Raw genomic sequence first — 17,377 nt, 5'->3', positions numbered from 1 at the left:
TGTTACCATATCATGCAGACTAGCAGACGATAACATGCCGTTTCAATTTGTTGGAGATAAAATTTAACGAAGTAAAAAGTATATCATACATATATCACCATAAAATACTAAAACGTTATGGAACCAATGTCAATATTTTAACGATTAATTGGGATTGGTGTTTTATTTTGTGCATTAACTTAGAGGGAGACTGGGAGATACAATTTGTGATACAATTTGCACAGATTGGCTCTCGGCATGAGACATTCGATACAATGTCGCTAGGTGTCACCAAAACCATTCTATCTGTCAGTATCCATGGAAACGGATGGCGCAGGGGAGCTGGTGGAGAAAACGCTGGGCGCATTGGGCGCGCGGTCCAGTGACGTGACGTGATGTTATCGATTGAGGAGAGAGTGGGACTTTGCTGAGCAAAGCGAAGCATGCACTGGCTGTTCAAGAAGGAAAGGGAAAGAAGGGAAGGTAGCGAGTGACGTGCTGTAGGGAGCAGTTCGTCCTTGAAGGGAAACATTACATTCGCTGCTGATGTGTTGGGTGAGTAGATACTCCTAACATTTTACTTAAATTCCATCTATTTTTTATGATTTTTAGTTAGGTTACGTCTATTTCAACAGCTTTCCATAGTTTATTTTCCACCTTTAATTTTGGTGAGCGACCCCATGTCAGAGTAAAGGAAATGCAGCACCTGCCTTAGCAGGATTTCTGCAGGGTGATATACCATCATCCATATGCTTCTTGTATGTTTTGTGTTTATTATTTGGAAATGTTTGTGCAGAAATTGTTGAGGGCTTGCTTTGCATAACTGATTTAGCTACAATCGTTAGTTTAATACACTATATAACTATTGCATTCTGCTCATACTATGCACATGCCCAATACAACTCTTGCTTTTGGTTTATATGAAGCTCGAGCTCGAGAACCTGCCATTTCATACTGAAAAACTGAAAACTCATGCATTATGTAATTAAAAAAAATATATATAACATTCTAAGGTAGCCAGCCTAGACCTCAGTTAGTAGCCTACCAGCCTTATTTGATTTATTGTCAGCAATTTATGCAGTTACTTCCTATGTAGTATAATTATAGTATTCATATCATTGACACTTTATTGTCTGACATTATTGTGTATTCTTCAAGATAAATTCCAACGATCATCAATAATTGAGTGCATGTAGCCTATACATTTGCAAGTAACATAATGGGCGATTTTGATGGGGTGGTGGCCACAAAAACAGCTGAACTAGTCACAAGTGTCCACAGCGACTCACTGGTCTGTGTACCGACATCCATACCCACACGTGCAGAGAGAAAACAATGTGAAGTTTTATAGTTAATTTCCTGCAATTCTACACATTAAGCCATGGGGCGTAGAGAAAATGTTGCACTTTTAAAGCAAGTGTTCTGCTATTCTACACATTTTGCCATGGGACTGAGAGAAAATATTACAATTTTATAACTATTTTCATGCAATTCTACTCATTTTGCCAATTCAATCATGATTACTACACATTCACATAGCTGGCTAGACTAATTTACCAATCAATTTTTTTTTGCTGACATGCTAATTGAATGAAGGTCAGTGATGGATGTAAAAAGAACCACATTTCAAAAAGGCACATTGTGTATTCTACTATTCTGAAGTTCCTAAATAAAAAGGGGCCATCCTATCCCTGCTGTAGAATATTGTTCCATGCTGTTGTCTAATTGGCAGCCTGGTTAAACTTTTCTTTTGACCCATCCGGTTGTGCAAAGGGAATAGTTTGGTGACTATATCACAGGTTAATCCAGCAGACTTTACAGGGCTCTTGAGATGCGTTGGCCCCCAAAAATTCACCCCCTCTTGACACCGTAACTTCAATTTAACTCTGTTTTCTTTTTCTAAAACACACACACGCACCTGCTCCCAATCAGGATACCAGACTCTTCAGGGGCCTGTGAATTTGAAACAGCATCAGTGGTATTCCATTTTTCTCCTATTCTCTTATTTTTTTGTTTTTACAAACTGGGGGGTTTCGAAACTGGAATCCTTCCAGTGATTTTACAATGGAGGAATGTTGGCCCTGTGGGAATAGGGAGCCATGATCATATCCAGGGAGGAGATTAGAGGTTTTCGCTCTGGGTGAAGGCTTGAGGAGAGAGGGCCACCATGGTCCTGGGGCACCGGATCTCAGGGCCCCTGCTTCTATCCCCTGATGTTCAGTCTGGGTCAGCCTCAGTGGGCTAAAAACTGCAGCCGAGAGCCATGGAGTGACGACATAACTGACTGAGCTAGCTCCACCCAGGACATACCCCCATGAGATAGCTTGTTGGGTGTTTTTTTTTCTCACACAAAGTTGTTGGACCAATAGTGATTTTGGATGAAAGAGTGGGGGGGGGTTTGAAGGACTTTGGAATAAGCAAGTATTTTTGTTTCTTGGAGAGGATATATTTGAACAAAGAAGGGACAGTTGGATATTGTAGAAGGAAGATAAAATGGAATCAGGAGCAGAAGCATCCCCACAGCATCACCAGAGGAGGAAACCTGTGATGCACGGCCTGGAAGACCAGAAAAGGGTGAGTGACCAAACCTCTCTTTTCGCCCAATCTCCCTTTCATATCTCTGCTAAATGTCTGTACCTTTTGACTTGAGCTCAGAGGAAGTCATATGAGAAAAACTCTATAAAAATAAATAAAAACTTTTCAGTAGGTGCATTGTTGGGTAGAAAGTGTTGGTGTTTGCAGCTCTGAATATTGCTTGTATCCTGATCCGGCAAAGGAAAAATGATACATCATCCAATGATAGTGATGTGGGAAAAAATAATTAGAGTTACGTGTCGGGATATTATTTTTGACAATATATAGTATCGTTTTGACAATATCTCAATAAAATGTTTTTGCTAGTTGGCTGTACCTGCACCAAAACTCCAGTGTTTTTCCTTCAGAATTAGTTCTCCATCTTCTTTTTAAATAGGGAGACAATTTTTTTTCAGCACTATTTTTTCCCATGTCTGATCAAAACTCGTTATCTCATGGCTCTCATCTCTGCAGCAGACATATGGTGAGCAATATGTTTGGACCAATGAATTGCAATAAAATCACAGTATTGAATCGCAATACTACAGTGTCTTCAGAAAGTATTCACACCCCTTGACTCCCCCCCCCCCCAAAAAATGTGTTACAGCCTGAATTTAAAATGGATTAAATGTAGATTTTCTTTTGTCAATACCCCATAATGTCAAAGTGGAATTGTGTTTTTAGAGATATATATATTTTTTTTTTTACAAAATAATTAAAAATTAAAAGCTGAAATGTCTTGAGTCAATAAGTATTCAACCCCCATTGTTATGGCAAGCCTAAATAAGTTCAGGAGTAAAAATGTGCTTAAGTCACATAATAAGTTGCATGGACTCACTCTGGTTCAGACCAAATATACTGAGTGGCCAAATATACCTGAGTGGCCGAGTTACAGTTTTGACTTAAATCTGCTTGAAAATCTATGGCAAGGCCTGAAAATGGTTGTCTAGCAATGATCAACAACTAATTTGACAGAGGTTGACGAAAAATGGGCAAATGTTGCACAATCCAGGTGTGGAAAGCTCTTAGAGACTTACCCAGAAAGACTCACAGCTGTAATTGCCGCCAACAGTGATTCTAACATGTATTGAATACTTATCTAATCACAATGTATTTGTTTTTTTATTTGATTAATTCTTAACAAATGTTGGAATTTTACTTCCACTCTTGAGTATTTTTACAAATCAATTTTAATCCCACTTTGTAACACAACAAAAAGTGGAAAAAGTCAAAAGGGTGTGAATACTTTCTGAAAGCACTGTAAGGTATTGTGATAATATCGTATTGTGAAGTCCCTGGCAATTCCCAGCCCTATCCAATGACCATATCAATCTGAGATGTATCTTATGTGACTATACTTAGACAAGGTTAGAGTCTTACCGAGCCTTTCTGCGGGGGCACCCCCCCACCCCTAAGTGCTGTGATTTATGATTGGCTGTCGCAGAGGATGTCCCATACCATCTGGCCCAATGGTGGCATCAGCTGTAACTGGGGCTTAATTGACTTGTGTATTGATGCATGTATGTCTTTTATGGCTGCTTAGAAATGCATGTGGGCACCACCAGCATCAGAAAAAAATTGGCGTTAGACATTATAACTGCCAGTGACTGAATGCATTTGAATGCTTATGGTGCATCATTGACTTTCTCACCAAGCCAGAGGGTTCTCCCATCTGCATAAGTGCTATTTGAAAAACCAACAAGAGCAAGGAAAGGGCCCCCCCATGTTTAATAAGAGGAACTTGTATTGTGATAGCTACAATGATATTAGTATGCATGGGTGCGTGCGTGTGCTTTGTGTCCATTTTGAGGTAGAAGGGGAGAGGGAGGGAAGCATATCCTCCATCTGCTTTGTCCTCTGACAGAGGGTGATGGTGATGGGGGGTAGAACTCACTGGGGTATGGAGCCGGTAGCAATCTTCATCTACCATGTAGTTGAGAGTGGGACGGGACAAATGGGTCCAACACCCCTCATGTCACGTACGGTATGGAATACTCCTAGTAAGACCCACTATTTTTCTCAGTAATACACCCCTTGCTACAGCCCCTGTCAGTCTCTCACCCCCAGCTCCTGTGATGTATGCCTGCACCAATGCCTTCTAATGACTCCTGGAAGGGTGGATGGGAGGCCCCAATCACTGATCCTGTGTGGGCAAAATAAATCTCTGTGTTGACTCAGATTACTTTTCATCTGGATGTGGAGTTGGATTGAATTCCATCCCTCCACCCTCAGACACTCTGGCATGCTGAACTAATCGAGGCTTCGAGACCCTCATGAGTGTTTGTCCTTCTCCGTTTTCAACAGGAAGTCATTTGGGGGAACCCTTTTTCCTTTCTCATTTGGTTAAGGCTGGTTTCCTAAATGTGTGGTACATACTCTGAGCAGCTGTGGAGACTGGAGAGTATGGCTGCCCTAGGAAGGGTACTACATGCAAGAGTTCCATCACAGGCACATTTGGTTCTTTGCCAAAAATAGGGATGCAAGAGATCTTGAAGCTCTCATATTTGAGGAATTGCAGCATTATCTCTTCAGCAGTCTGAGGACTGGCTAGGTTAAAATGAATGTGTATTCTTGTGTTTTCTACTTTATTCTCTTTCTCTCTGTCCACTAAATTATCGATTTGATCAAGTGTGTTAAATTCATCACCTCTGATTTTCTAGAGCACGAATATTAATTGACGGGACAGAAATCCCAGCTGCTGTTTTCCAATTTTCCAGACTGCTGCATCTCTCAGATGCCAAGTGCCACAGTGAGCACCACATAAGAAAACAAAAACAGCGCTGATGGACTGTGGATAAGAACAAGTTACTAATTTGGTCTATTTTAGCAAACGAGGCCTAGATTTCTGTGTTGTTGCCATGGCAATTCAATCAATCAAATGTATTTATGAAGCCTTTTTTACATCAGCCGATGTCACAAAGTGATATACAGAAACCCAGCCTAAAACCCCAAACAGCAAGCAATGCAGATGTTGAAGCATGGTGGTTAGGAATAACTCCCTAGAAAAGCTGGAACCTAGCAAGAAACCTAGAAAGGAACCAGGTTCTGAGGGGTGGCCAGTCCTCTTCTGGCTGTGACAGGTGGAGATTGTAACAGTACAAGGCCAAGATGTTCAAACATTTATAGATGACCAGCAGGGTCAAATAATAATAATCACAGTGGTTGTGGAGGTTGCAACAGGTCATAGCCGAGCATTCAGAGTTAGAGATAGCAGGTGCGGTAGAGAGAGAGAGTTGAAAACAGCAGGTCCGGGACAAGGTAGCACGTCCGGTAAACAGGTCAGGGTTCCATAGCCACAGGCAAAACAGTTGAAACTGGAGCAGCAGCATGACCAGGTGGACTAGGGACAGCAAGGAGTCATCAGGCCAGGTAGTCCTGAGGCATGGTCCCAGGACAGGTCCTCGGGGAGGGAGAGAGAGAGAGAATTAGAGGGAGCAAACTTAAAGCCTCATAAGGATCTGACCCTTTTTCAATTTTTGCCTAAAAGGACATTCTCAAATCTAATTGCCTGTAGCTCAGGACCTGAAGCAAGGATATGCATATTCTTGATACCATTTGAAAGGAAACACTTTTTGAAGTTTGTGGAAATGTGAAATTAATGTAAGAGAATATAACGCATTAGACCTGGTAAAAGATAATACAAACAAAAAAACATGCATTTTCACATTTTTTTTTGTTCCATCATCTTTGAAATGCAAGGGAAAGGCCATCGTATAATATTGCAGTTTAGGCACAATTTAGAGTGCGTGTGCAAAGTTTCAGATTGGTCCAGTGAAGCATTGCAATACTGGACAATATTTTGTATCAAGTCTGCCCAAATGTGCCGAATTGGTCAATTGATACATTTTCAAGTACATAACTATAGAGAACATACAAACATTATATGGTAATACAACATTTTAAGTTTACACACTCCCAGGAATGTCATACAGGATGGATCATTACCTTATACACTAACTTTCACACATATAGATGCCCAGTTCCTACATTTGAAACGAAACTATGCTACATGTTTATCTCTGGGACTCTCAGGATGACAAATCAGAGCAAGATTACTGAATGTAAGCACATTATTTACCTTCAGAGGTGAATGTATCAAACCATTTGACGTGATAAGTTTTTGTTGTTGTTGTGCACTCCTCAAACAATAGCATGGTCTTTTTTCACTGTAATAGCTACAGTAAATTGGACAGTGTAGTTAGATTAACAATAATTTAATCTTTCTGCCCATATAAGACATGTATATGTCCTGGGAAATGTTCTTGTTACTTACAACGTCATGCTAATTGCATTAGGGCACGTTAGCTCAACCGTCCCGGTATAGGGACACTGATCCCATGGAGGTTTTCACACAGGACACAGTTTAAGACAGGAGAAATACTCCAGATATAACAGACTGACCCTAGCCCCCGACACATAAACTATTGCAGCAGAAATACTGGAGGCTGAGACAGGAGGGGTTGGGAGACACTGTGGCCACGTCTGACGATACCCCCGGGACAGGGCCAACCAGGCAGGATACAACCCCACACACTTTGCCAAAGCACAGCCTCCACACCACTATTTCCTGTGATTCTGCTCATAATAGGTGTTTTTGTCTCCTGAATGCCTGATGTGGTATCGACATGTGTCATGTGCTGTCTGTAAAACTGATACTTCCTCTATCCCTGTCTCAGCCACCAACTTGGCAATATCATCAATGCAAGATGAGACGGCCATGAGAGGATACTTTTTGGTATCTCCGGGGAGGCTAGCTGGACTGGGAGCCTGCTAGATAGAGCCAGATGGTTCATGGACATTGACGGTCTTGAATACATTTAAAGCACCAAGGTAGGGATGTGAGCGGTGGGATCCCATTGTTGAGGAATTATTTCAGGTTCCTGTGTAGCACGCCTCAGTGTCCCTCCAATTACCTGGGCTGTGTGAGCTCCAGATCCACAACCAGATACTTACCCCCTGGTTGAGGTAATTGGATTCTGTTCACTTTGTAGATTCTGCCTCGGCGTATGTGTCTCACCCCTCCGAATATTAATGTTCATTGTGTGGCAATCATTGGATACATGGCAAAGCGGAGTATTACATGAGAAAGGACTGGGAGTGCGTTGATCTAATCAACTGAAGCAATGCTCAAAGAGATCCTGTGGGGTGATCGTTGGGAATGTGGTGCATTGGCATTCGTTGAATTAGAGGGGGGTCGGTCCTTGGGATATAGTAATGAAAAACAAAGATGTAGTCTAGATATAGGGAAGACATTTTTGTTTTCCTAGACCGTGGTAAAGTGTGCCGAATGAGTGTGTGTTTGGGTGCCCATGCACATCCGTGTGGGTTGTGTGATTTAAGTGTGTCCTCAACATGGCAAGAGTTTGATTAAATGTAATATTCATGTTGTGCTTGGCCTTGAAAGGTATGGGACTTAAGGAACTCCAAGCACACCATTTGTTTGTTTAGCCCTCTTTGACTTCTAAAAGTTATTCAGAGTAGCATGGATGGTGCCAGTCTGCCGTTCCTGCTATACTCAGCTACGGCAGAGAGCTAAACCGTGTCGAGCCGCGTCATCACAGATTCAACTTCAGCGTCGTGCACACTGGTCTTTTCAGTGTGATTTTAGCCCCTGTGAATTGAGTCTGAGTCAGAGTGATTTCAGGTCTGAAAATCAAGTTCAAAGGCCTGTGAGAGCTCAGTGTTTGAACGAGGCACTCGGCTGGTGGATTTATTGGAGAACTGCCAGAGCAGTTGAAGGAACTGTTTGCTGATCTTTGACTAACGAGGTTCGAAGTATACGTTGGCATTTCCTAACATGTCTACCTCTGTGCCTCACATGGAGTTCTCGGGAGAGCTCTACAAACCCGTTTCTTCAAGGTTATTAAAAAAAGTCTCTCTTGATTTACATTCTGCTCTCACACAGGGTTTCTGTGGAAACGGTTTGATTTATAGGATCAGCGTTATGCCGAGGGGAAAAAAGAGCATATGCTGTTGAGGTGTTGACTTTAGTTCACCGATAGTGCAAACCAAGACACAGTATAATGGTTTCATATTGGTAGCACTTTAGAGTGAGACATTTTGATGGAGGAGCATGGGAAGCCAAACACCCCCATTATAAACAAATCCAGGTGTCAGCGTAATAAAATGTAATTTTGATCATACTGTAAAGTGTAAACGATCTTGCTCTACAAGGGTGATTTTTTTTTGGTTGTTGTTGCTTTATTCGCATCACAGAGGGAAGCTAAATAATATATTTGCTTTGAGAGTTTCCACAGCTGAAGTTTAGGCTGGCTTTCCCTATCACAGCCCTGACATCTGAGAGCAGAATACAGGCTAGCTTTTTGAATGAACACACACAAAATCCTGACATGGTTTCTAGGCTAATTGTCTATTTTTGCTCACCAAAAAAAGCCTACTCTTTAGAACGCAAGTGTGGGTATTCAGACACAGCCTAATTGCCCAATCAAACCCTTTGGTTTTGTTTGCTAATGCATCTACTCTGCTCTGTAGGCTAGATTGTGCTGCTCATTAAACGTGTTTTGAGACGGGTTTAGTGTGTGTTCTCTTCCAGGATAATGAGACATGTTTGTTGTGATCGTATGTGCTTCTGTATGGTCTATTGTTAAGGGTAATAGCAGCCTAATGAGTTAAGATGTGGGGATGGACGAGATGGGAGGGGAAGCCTACATCATACATGCTTGTGTTTATTCTCCTATTAGATGGTCTTTTAAAGAGCCTCTTGGGCTCTTAATGTTGAGATACATTTAGAGAGCACACAGGCATTCATATGAACAACCAAATAGTTATGCATGGTAATTGGCAAACATGCCTGATCCTATAACAGTGCTTTAAGTGATCCTGTAATAAATAATCGGGCCAGTATGTAACAACGGACTCAAGGCAATACGATCTAGTCTTTGGATTTTTGAAAGGATCTGCTCTGTCACAGAAAGGACAGCTCAGATGACCTTCCTTCACTTCCTGAGTTCCTGTGAAGGTTCAATGGTCCCTTCCAGAAGACCAGTGTGTGTTTGTTCACTGTACCCTTTGCTTTACCAGTGTGTAGTATGCTATTGTAAGCTATAGGCATAGCTCACCTAGCTACTCACTGGTCCCTATGATCACTTGGCTACGCATGCCTCTCCCTAATGTCAAAATGTCTTGTCCATTGCTGTTTTGGTTAGTGATTATTATCTTATTTCACTGCAGAGCCTCCATCCCTGCTCAATATGCCTTAGCTAGCCCTTTTGTTCCACCTCCCACACATGCGGTGACCTCACCTGGTTTAATTGGTGTCTCTAGTGACAAAACCTCTCTCATCGTCACTCAATGCCTAGGTTTACCTCCACTGTATTCACATCCTACCATAGATTATGCCTTACAGCAACTTGCCCAAGCCTCCCCATTTCTCCACCCAAATCCAGATAGCTAATGTTCTAAAAGAGTTGCAAAATCTGGATCCCTACAAATCAGCTGGGCTAGACAATCTGGACCCTCTCTTTCTAAAATTATCCACCACAATTTTTGCATCCCCTATTACTAGCCTGTTCAACCTCTCTTTCGTATCGTCTGAGATCCCCAAAGATCGGAAAGCTGCCGCGGTCATCCCCCTCTTCAAAGGGGGAGACACTCTAGACCCAAACTGTTACAGACCTATATCTATCCTACCCTGCCTTTCTAAGGTCTTCGAAAGCCAAGTTAACAAACAGATCACCGACCATTTCGAATCCCACCGTACCTTCTCCGCTATGCAATCTGGTTTCCGAGCTGGTCATGGGTGCCCCTCAGCCACACTCAAGGTCCTAAACGATATCATAACTGCCATCGACAAAAGACAATACTGTGCAGCCGTATTCATCGACCTGGCCAAGGCTTAATACTCTGTCAATCACCACATTCTTATCGGCAGACTCAACAGCCTTGGTTTCTCAAATGACTGCCTCGCCTGGTTCACCAACTACTTCTCAGACAGAGTTCAGTGTGTCAAATCGGAGAGCCTGTTGTCCGGACCTCTGGCAGTCTCTATGGGGGTATCACAGGGTTCAATTCTCGGGCCGACTCTTTTCTCTGTATACATCAATGATGTCGTTCTTGCTGCTGGTGATTCCCTGATCCACCTTTACGCAGACGACACCATTCTGTATACTTCTGGCCCTTCTTTGGACACTGTGTTAACTAAGCTCCAGACGAGCTTCAATGCCATACAACTCTCCTTCCGTGGCCTCCAACTGCTCTTAAATGATAGTAAAACTAAATGCATGATCTTCAACCGATCGCTGCCCGCACCTGTCCGCCCGTCCAGCATCACTACTCTGGACGGTTCTGACTTAGAATATGTGGACAACTACAAACACCTAGGTGTCTGGTTAGACTGTAAACTCTCCTTACAGACTCACATTAAGCATCTCCTATCCAAAGTTAAATATAGAATTTCCTTCCTATTTTGCAACAAAGCATCCTTCGCTCATGCTGCCAAACATACCCTCGTAAAACTGACTATCCTACCGATCCTTGACTTCGGCGATGTCATTTACAAAATAGCCTCCAACACTCTACTCAGCAAATTGGATGCAGTCTATCACAGTGCTATCCATTTTGTCACCAAAGCCCCATATACTACCCACCACTGCGACCTGTATGGCCCTCGCTTCATATTTGTTGCCAAACCCACTGGCTCCAGGTCATCTAAGTTTTTGCTAGGTAAAGCCCCATCTTATCTCAGCTCACTGGTCACAATAGCAGCACCCACCCGTAGCATGCGCTCCAGCAGGTGTATTTCACTGGTCACCTCCAAAACCAATTCCTCCATTGGCCACCTTTCCTTCCAATTCTCTGCTGCCAATGACTGCAACGAATTGCAAAAATCACTGAAGCTGGAGACTGTCTCCCTCACTAGCTTTAAGCATCAGCTGTCAGAGCAGCTCACAGATCATTGCACCTGTACATAGCTCCTCTGTAAATAGCCCATCCAACTACCTCCTCCCCATATTGTTATTTTTATTTTTTTGCTCCTTTGCACCCCAGTATCTCTACTTGCACATTCATCTTCTGCACATCTATCACTCCAGTGTTAATTGCTAAATTGTAATGACTATTTATTGCCTTAACTCCCTAATCTTACCTCATTTGCACACACTGTATATAGATTTTTTGTGTTATTGATTGTACGTTTGTTTATTCCATGTGTAACCCTGTGTTGTTGCCTGTGCCGCACTGCTTTGCTTTATCTTGGCCAGGTCGCAGTTGTAAATGAGAACTTGTTTTCAACTGGCCTACCTGGTTAAATAAAGGTGAAAAGAAAGTAACGATTGCATCACTTCATATCTCATGACTGTATATTCTCATTGCTGAAACAGTGGCTCGTTCTGGCCATATGGCCGAGGTCACTGGGGTCACATTCTCCCCAGGTTCGCCAACCTGTTCATACAGCCTCCAACATCTGTGCTAACTACCACTGAGTAAGGCAGTTAACCCACTGTTCTCCGGGCGCCGAAGACGTTAGACGTCGATTATGGCAGCCCACCGCACCTCTCTGATTCAGAGGGGTTGGGTTAAATGCGAAAGACACATTTCAGTTGAATGCATTCAGTTGTACAGCTGACTAGGTATCTCGCTTTCCCTTTCTCACTGCAGACAGCCAATGCTGCTTATTATCATTCACATACTGTAGCTAACAACAGTTAGCAAACAGCCTCTCTGTCATTCAGCACCCAGGTGAGGTATCGCCGCCAGTGAAATATGCTTCACCTCTTAGGCCATATTCCCCTCTGAGTGATAATTTGCGGTGTGCATATGATCAGATTTGAATGATGAGCTGTCTTTCTCAAACTGATGAAATGTTCCTTTGACGCTGCATTTCGACCCGCAGGTTGAGAAATCCATTAGGCCGAGTAATCACTTCCTCGATTGGTCCCCTTCACTTTTTGTACAGCACACTACTACATAGCTGTAATCTTGGCTTGTTGGTTTGTAGCCCAGATATAGCGAGTTGAGAGGGCTGTGAATTGTCGCTGACAGGCTTTGATTGAGTGAGTGTCAACAGCGCTCGGCTGCTACTATCTGAAACGAATTGAATGTTAATATCAGGGAGAGAGAATGGCATGATGACAAACGGCCAGCCTTGTGTGATTTATTTAGAGCCTACTGTAGCCATTATCCACCCATTCATTATCTACCATCCCCCTGTGCAGATCCTGCAGTGCAAATAAGTGAGGAGATTGCATAACTGGGTTGGATATCATCAATAAGCTTTACCTCTTAGCTGAGGTGTCCTCCATTGGGGGAAATGGTCATTGATGTTTCACTCAAATGGAACCAGATTTTTTGAGAATAAGCTCTTCCTCTTCTCGTGACCATTGCAGAAACAGCTACCGTATAGCCACAAAAACCTTTCCCATCTGAGTATTTAATTACAAAGACGGACCAGCGTTGCGACAGTGGTATAGAAATCCTTTAGAGATAACTATGAGCAGAGGTCTTTTCAGGTCGCTAGCACTAAGCTAGCAACATTTGCTAACAGACCAGGCAGCTGCTGATGCACCAAGCAAAGAGGAAAGGAAACAGGGGAGACATTTTGGGGATGGACTGTGTTTGACCAGCCAGGCGGCACTGACAAACTGTGGGGCTTAGGGGTTTAGGTAGGGGAGGGGGGTGGAAGTGGGTTCGGGACTGGGGCTTGGGGATTGGTGATCGGGGAAGCACCAGTCAGGACTCTGGTGCCGGTTGGCCCCTCAGCACCATCTGTCAGGCCCCCACTCCACATCCCGGAGGGAGGGTGAAGGACAGGTGGCAGGGGCTGGTGGGATGCTCTTGGTCCTGGACCAGGGGATTGTCTGGTTGGCCTCATCAACCTATCCCCTCTCCACACATCCATTTTGGCATGCTCTGTCACAGAAAGGACAGCTCAGATGACCTTCCTTCACTTCCTGAGTTCCTGTGAAGGGTCAATGGTCCCTTCCAGAAGACCAGTGTGTGTTTGTTCACTGTACCCAGTCTTCCTCAACCACCCTCTTACACAATGCAGTAAAGCTCAGTAGCGATGAGTCAATGGTTCAGTAGTGGTCAAATGACATTTGTGATTAAAATACGGCATAATAGTAATTGGTAATTTCCATGTAAAAGGAACCATGACCAACATGAAGTTCATGTTGAGGATGTCAAATTGAGTGTAAAATGAAAGCTAAGAGTTTACATTTTTGAGAAATGAAGGCATATATACAGTACCAGTCAAAAATGTGGACACCTACTCATTTAAGGGTTTTTCTTTTATTTTTACTATTTTCTACATTGTAGAATAATAGTGAAGACATCAAAACTATGAAATAACACATGGAATCATGTAGTAACCAAAAAAGTTTGAAACAAATCAAAATATATTTGGCAGTCCTCATGATAGCCAGTTCCATCATAGAGCTTGATGGTTTTTGCGACTGCACTTGAAGAAACTTTCAAAGGTCTTGACATTTTCCAGATTAACTGACCTTCATGTCTTAAAGTAACGATGGGCTGTTTCTCTTTGCTTAGTTGAGCTGCCATAATATTTTTTTTTTTTTTTTTACCAAATAGGGCTATATTCTGTATACCACCCCTACCGTGTCACAACACACCTGATTTGTTCAAATGCATTAAGAAGGAAAGAAATTCCACAAATGAACTTTTAAGAAGGTACACCTGTTAATTGAAAGGCATTCCAGGTGACTACCTCAATGAGCTGGTTGAGAGAATGCCAAGCGTGTGCAAAGCTGTCATCAAGGCAATGGGTGGCTACTTAAAAGAATCTCTGACATCATTTTTTTTATTCGTTTAACACTTTTGGTTACTTCATGATTCCATATGTGTTATTTCATAGTTATGTCTTCACTATTATTATACAATGTAGAAAATAATACAAATAAAGAAAAGCCCTTGAATGAGTAGGTGTGTCCAAACATTTGACTGGTACTGTAAATAAAAAAATATGAATTAGCTAGCGTCAGCCAAGTTATTTTGTTAACTACCTTGATGTTACAAGTCTCCTCAGTCTCCAACAGTTTCAAATTTGAACTAAAACAACTGACTGCAACAAGCTTCATCTGATGACTTCCAAGCGTAAAATATTGTACAATGTAGAAAATGGTATAAATAAAGAAAAACTCTGGAATGAGTAGGTGTGTCCAAGCTTTTGACTGGTACTGTACATTTGTCAACCATTTTCCATTCTACAAAAGATCCCTGGCAACTACACAGAACAAAAATATAAACGCAACATGTGAAGTGTTGGTCCCATGTTTCATCAGCTGAAATAAAAGATCCCAGAAATATTCCATATGCACAAAAAGTTTATGCACAATTTTGTGCACATCCTTGTTATTGAGCATTTCTCCTTTGCCAACATAATCCATCAACCTGACAGGTGTGGCATATCAAGAAGCTGAATTAAACCGCATAAGCATTACACAGGTGCATCTTGTGCTGGGGACAATAAAAGGCCACTCTAAAATGTGCAGTTTTGTCACACAACACGATGCCACAGATGTCTCAAGTTTTGAGGGAGCGTGCAATTGGCATGCTGACTGCAGGAATGTCCACCAGAGCTGTTGCCAGCGAATTGAATGTTAATTTCTCTAACATAAGCCACCTCCAGCGACGTTTTAGAGAATTTGGCAGTACGTCCAACCTACCGCACAATCGCAGACCACGTGTAACCATGCCAGACCAGGACCTCCACATCTGGCTACTTCACCTGCGAGATCGTATGAGACCAGCCACCCGGACAGCTGATAAAACTGAGAAGTATTTCTGTCTGTAATAAAGCCATTTTGTGGGGAAAAATGTATTCTGATTGGCTGGGCATGGTTCCCCAATGGCTGGGCCTGGCTCCCCGATGGCTGGGCCTGGCTTCCAAGTGGGTGGGCCTCTGCCCTCGCAGGCCCACCCATGGCTGCGCAGTTGCCTAGTCATATGAAATCCATAGATTACGACCTTTTTGATTATATTTCAATTGACTGATTTTTTGGTTCGGTGGCAGATGCGGAACTCATTAAAATAATAGCCAGTATGTAGAATAAGGAGGATATTGCATATTTCTACCTTTTTGTATACCTATAGGATTCATCACCATGATGTGAATGACATTCACATCTATATTATGCATTTCTGTTTAGTACAGATCAGGGACCCATAATGAAACTCTGTTACTGCAATTCTGTTCCTGGGTGTTAGTTCATTTCACTTACTGTAATTCAATAACCAAAATCAGGTAATAGGTAATCCCCTTTTTTTCTGCGGACATCTTTGAATCTTATATCAGAGCAAATATTTGGAAAATGTGGTCACACAAACAAACGGGGAGATTGTACTAAAATTCTGTTAACCAAACTTTGCATTGGCACAGTTATTCCAGTAAATATGTATTTTTGTAAAATGTTCAGTGAACATTATTAAAAGTAGTGCTTGTGCATATAGTTGTGTGGTTTGTTAAACTTTGAAATCACTGGTTTTTGTTTGGCATATACAGTGCATTTGGAAAGTATTCCGAACCCTTGACCTTTTCCACATTTCGTTACGTCACAGCCTTATTCTAAAATGTATTTAAAAAAACAAAATGTCTCATCAATATACACACAATACCCCATAATGACAAAGTGAAAACAGGTTTTTGGAAATGTTTGCAAATTTATAAAAAAATAAAAACAAATACCTTATTTGCATTAGTTTTAAGACCCTTTGCTATGAGACTCGAAATTGAGCTCAGGTGCATCCTAGTTCAAATGTATCATCCTTGAGATGTTTCTACAACTTGATTGGAGTCCACCTGTGGTAAATTCAATTGATTGGACATGATTTGGAAAGGCACACACCTGTCTATATAAGGTCCCACAGTTCACAGTACATGTCAGAGCAAAAACCAAGCCATGAGGTTGAAGGAATTGTCCGTAGAGCTCCGAGACAGGATTGTGTCGAGGGGCAGATCTGGGGAAGGGTACCAAAATATTTCTGCAGCATTGAAGGTCCCCAAGAACACAGTGGCCTCTATCGTTCTTAAATGTAAGAAGTTTGGAACCACCGAGACTCTTCCTAGAGCTGGCCGCCCGGCCAAACTGAGCAAATGGGGGAGTACGGACATCGTCAGGGAGTTAACCGAGAACCCGATGGTCACTCTGACAGATCTCCAGAGTTCCTCTGTGGAGATAAAAGGTACATGACAGCCCACTTGGAGTTTGCCAAAAGGCACCTAAAGACTCTCAGACCATGAGGAGCAAGATTCTCTGGTCTGATGAAACCAAGATTGAACTCTTTGGCCTGAATGTCAAGCGACACGTCTCGAGGAAACCTGGCACCATCCCTACGGCGATGCATGGGGGTGGCAGCATCACGCTGTGGGGATGTTTTTCAGCGGAAGGGACTGAGAGACTTGTCAAGATGAAAAAATCTTGAAAGATGAATGAAGAAAAGTACAGAGAGATCCTTGATGAAAACCTGCTCCAGACTGCTCAGGACCTCAGACTGGGGCAAAGGTTCACCTTCCAACAGGACAACAACCCCAAGCACACAGCCAAGACAATGCAGAAAAAAACTATTTTATTTCAGAGAAAAGCTGTAACATAACAAAATGTGGAAAAAGTCAAGGGGTCTGAATATTTTCATGAACGCACTGTATTTTAAGTGTTTCCTTTACTGCAATTGTGTTTACTGTGGAATCACCCAACTGTTAATATGGTGGAGTAGTATATTATAGTTTTGGCTTTTCTACTAACCAACCATAGCACCACAGACCATCTTTCCAACCGTTTCCACTGCTAGCCTGGATGGCTAAAACCCACACTGCTGTTGTGTGTAACACACTCAGCAGGGTGTATGAGGG

General features: G+C 42.4%; 1 protein-coding gene across 1 annotated transcript in view; it reads left to right on the top strand.

Annotated features, from left to right (window-relative positions):
• Window positions 1–393: 393 nt before the first annotated feature.
• Window positions 394–17,377, top strand: part of LOC110526168 (neuron navigator 2) — a 343,510-nt gene continuing 326,526 nt past the window's right edge. Inside the window, exons 1-2 of the mRNA XM_090238216.1 lie at window positions 394–534; window positions 1,912–2,553. Coding sequence (XP_090094342.1) covers window positions 2,473–2,553 — 81 coding nt within the window. The 5' untranslated portion in view covers window positions 394–534; window positions 1,912–2,472. The remainder of the gene's footprint in view (window positions 535–1,911; window positions 2,554–17,377) is intronic.

This window comes from Oncorhynchus mykiss, chromosome 6 (assembly GCF_057628025.1).
Source record: "Oncorhynchus mykiss isolate SJ-2025 chromosome 6, ASM5762802v1, whole genome shotgun sequence".
NCBI lineage: Eukaryota > Metazoa > Chordata > Actinopteri > Salmoniformes > Salmonidae > Oncorhynchus > Oncorhynchus mykiss.
This window is presented reverse-complemented; position numbering and strand designations above follow the sequence as displayed.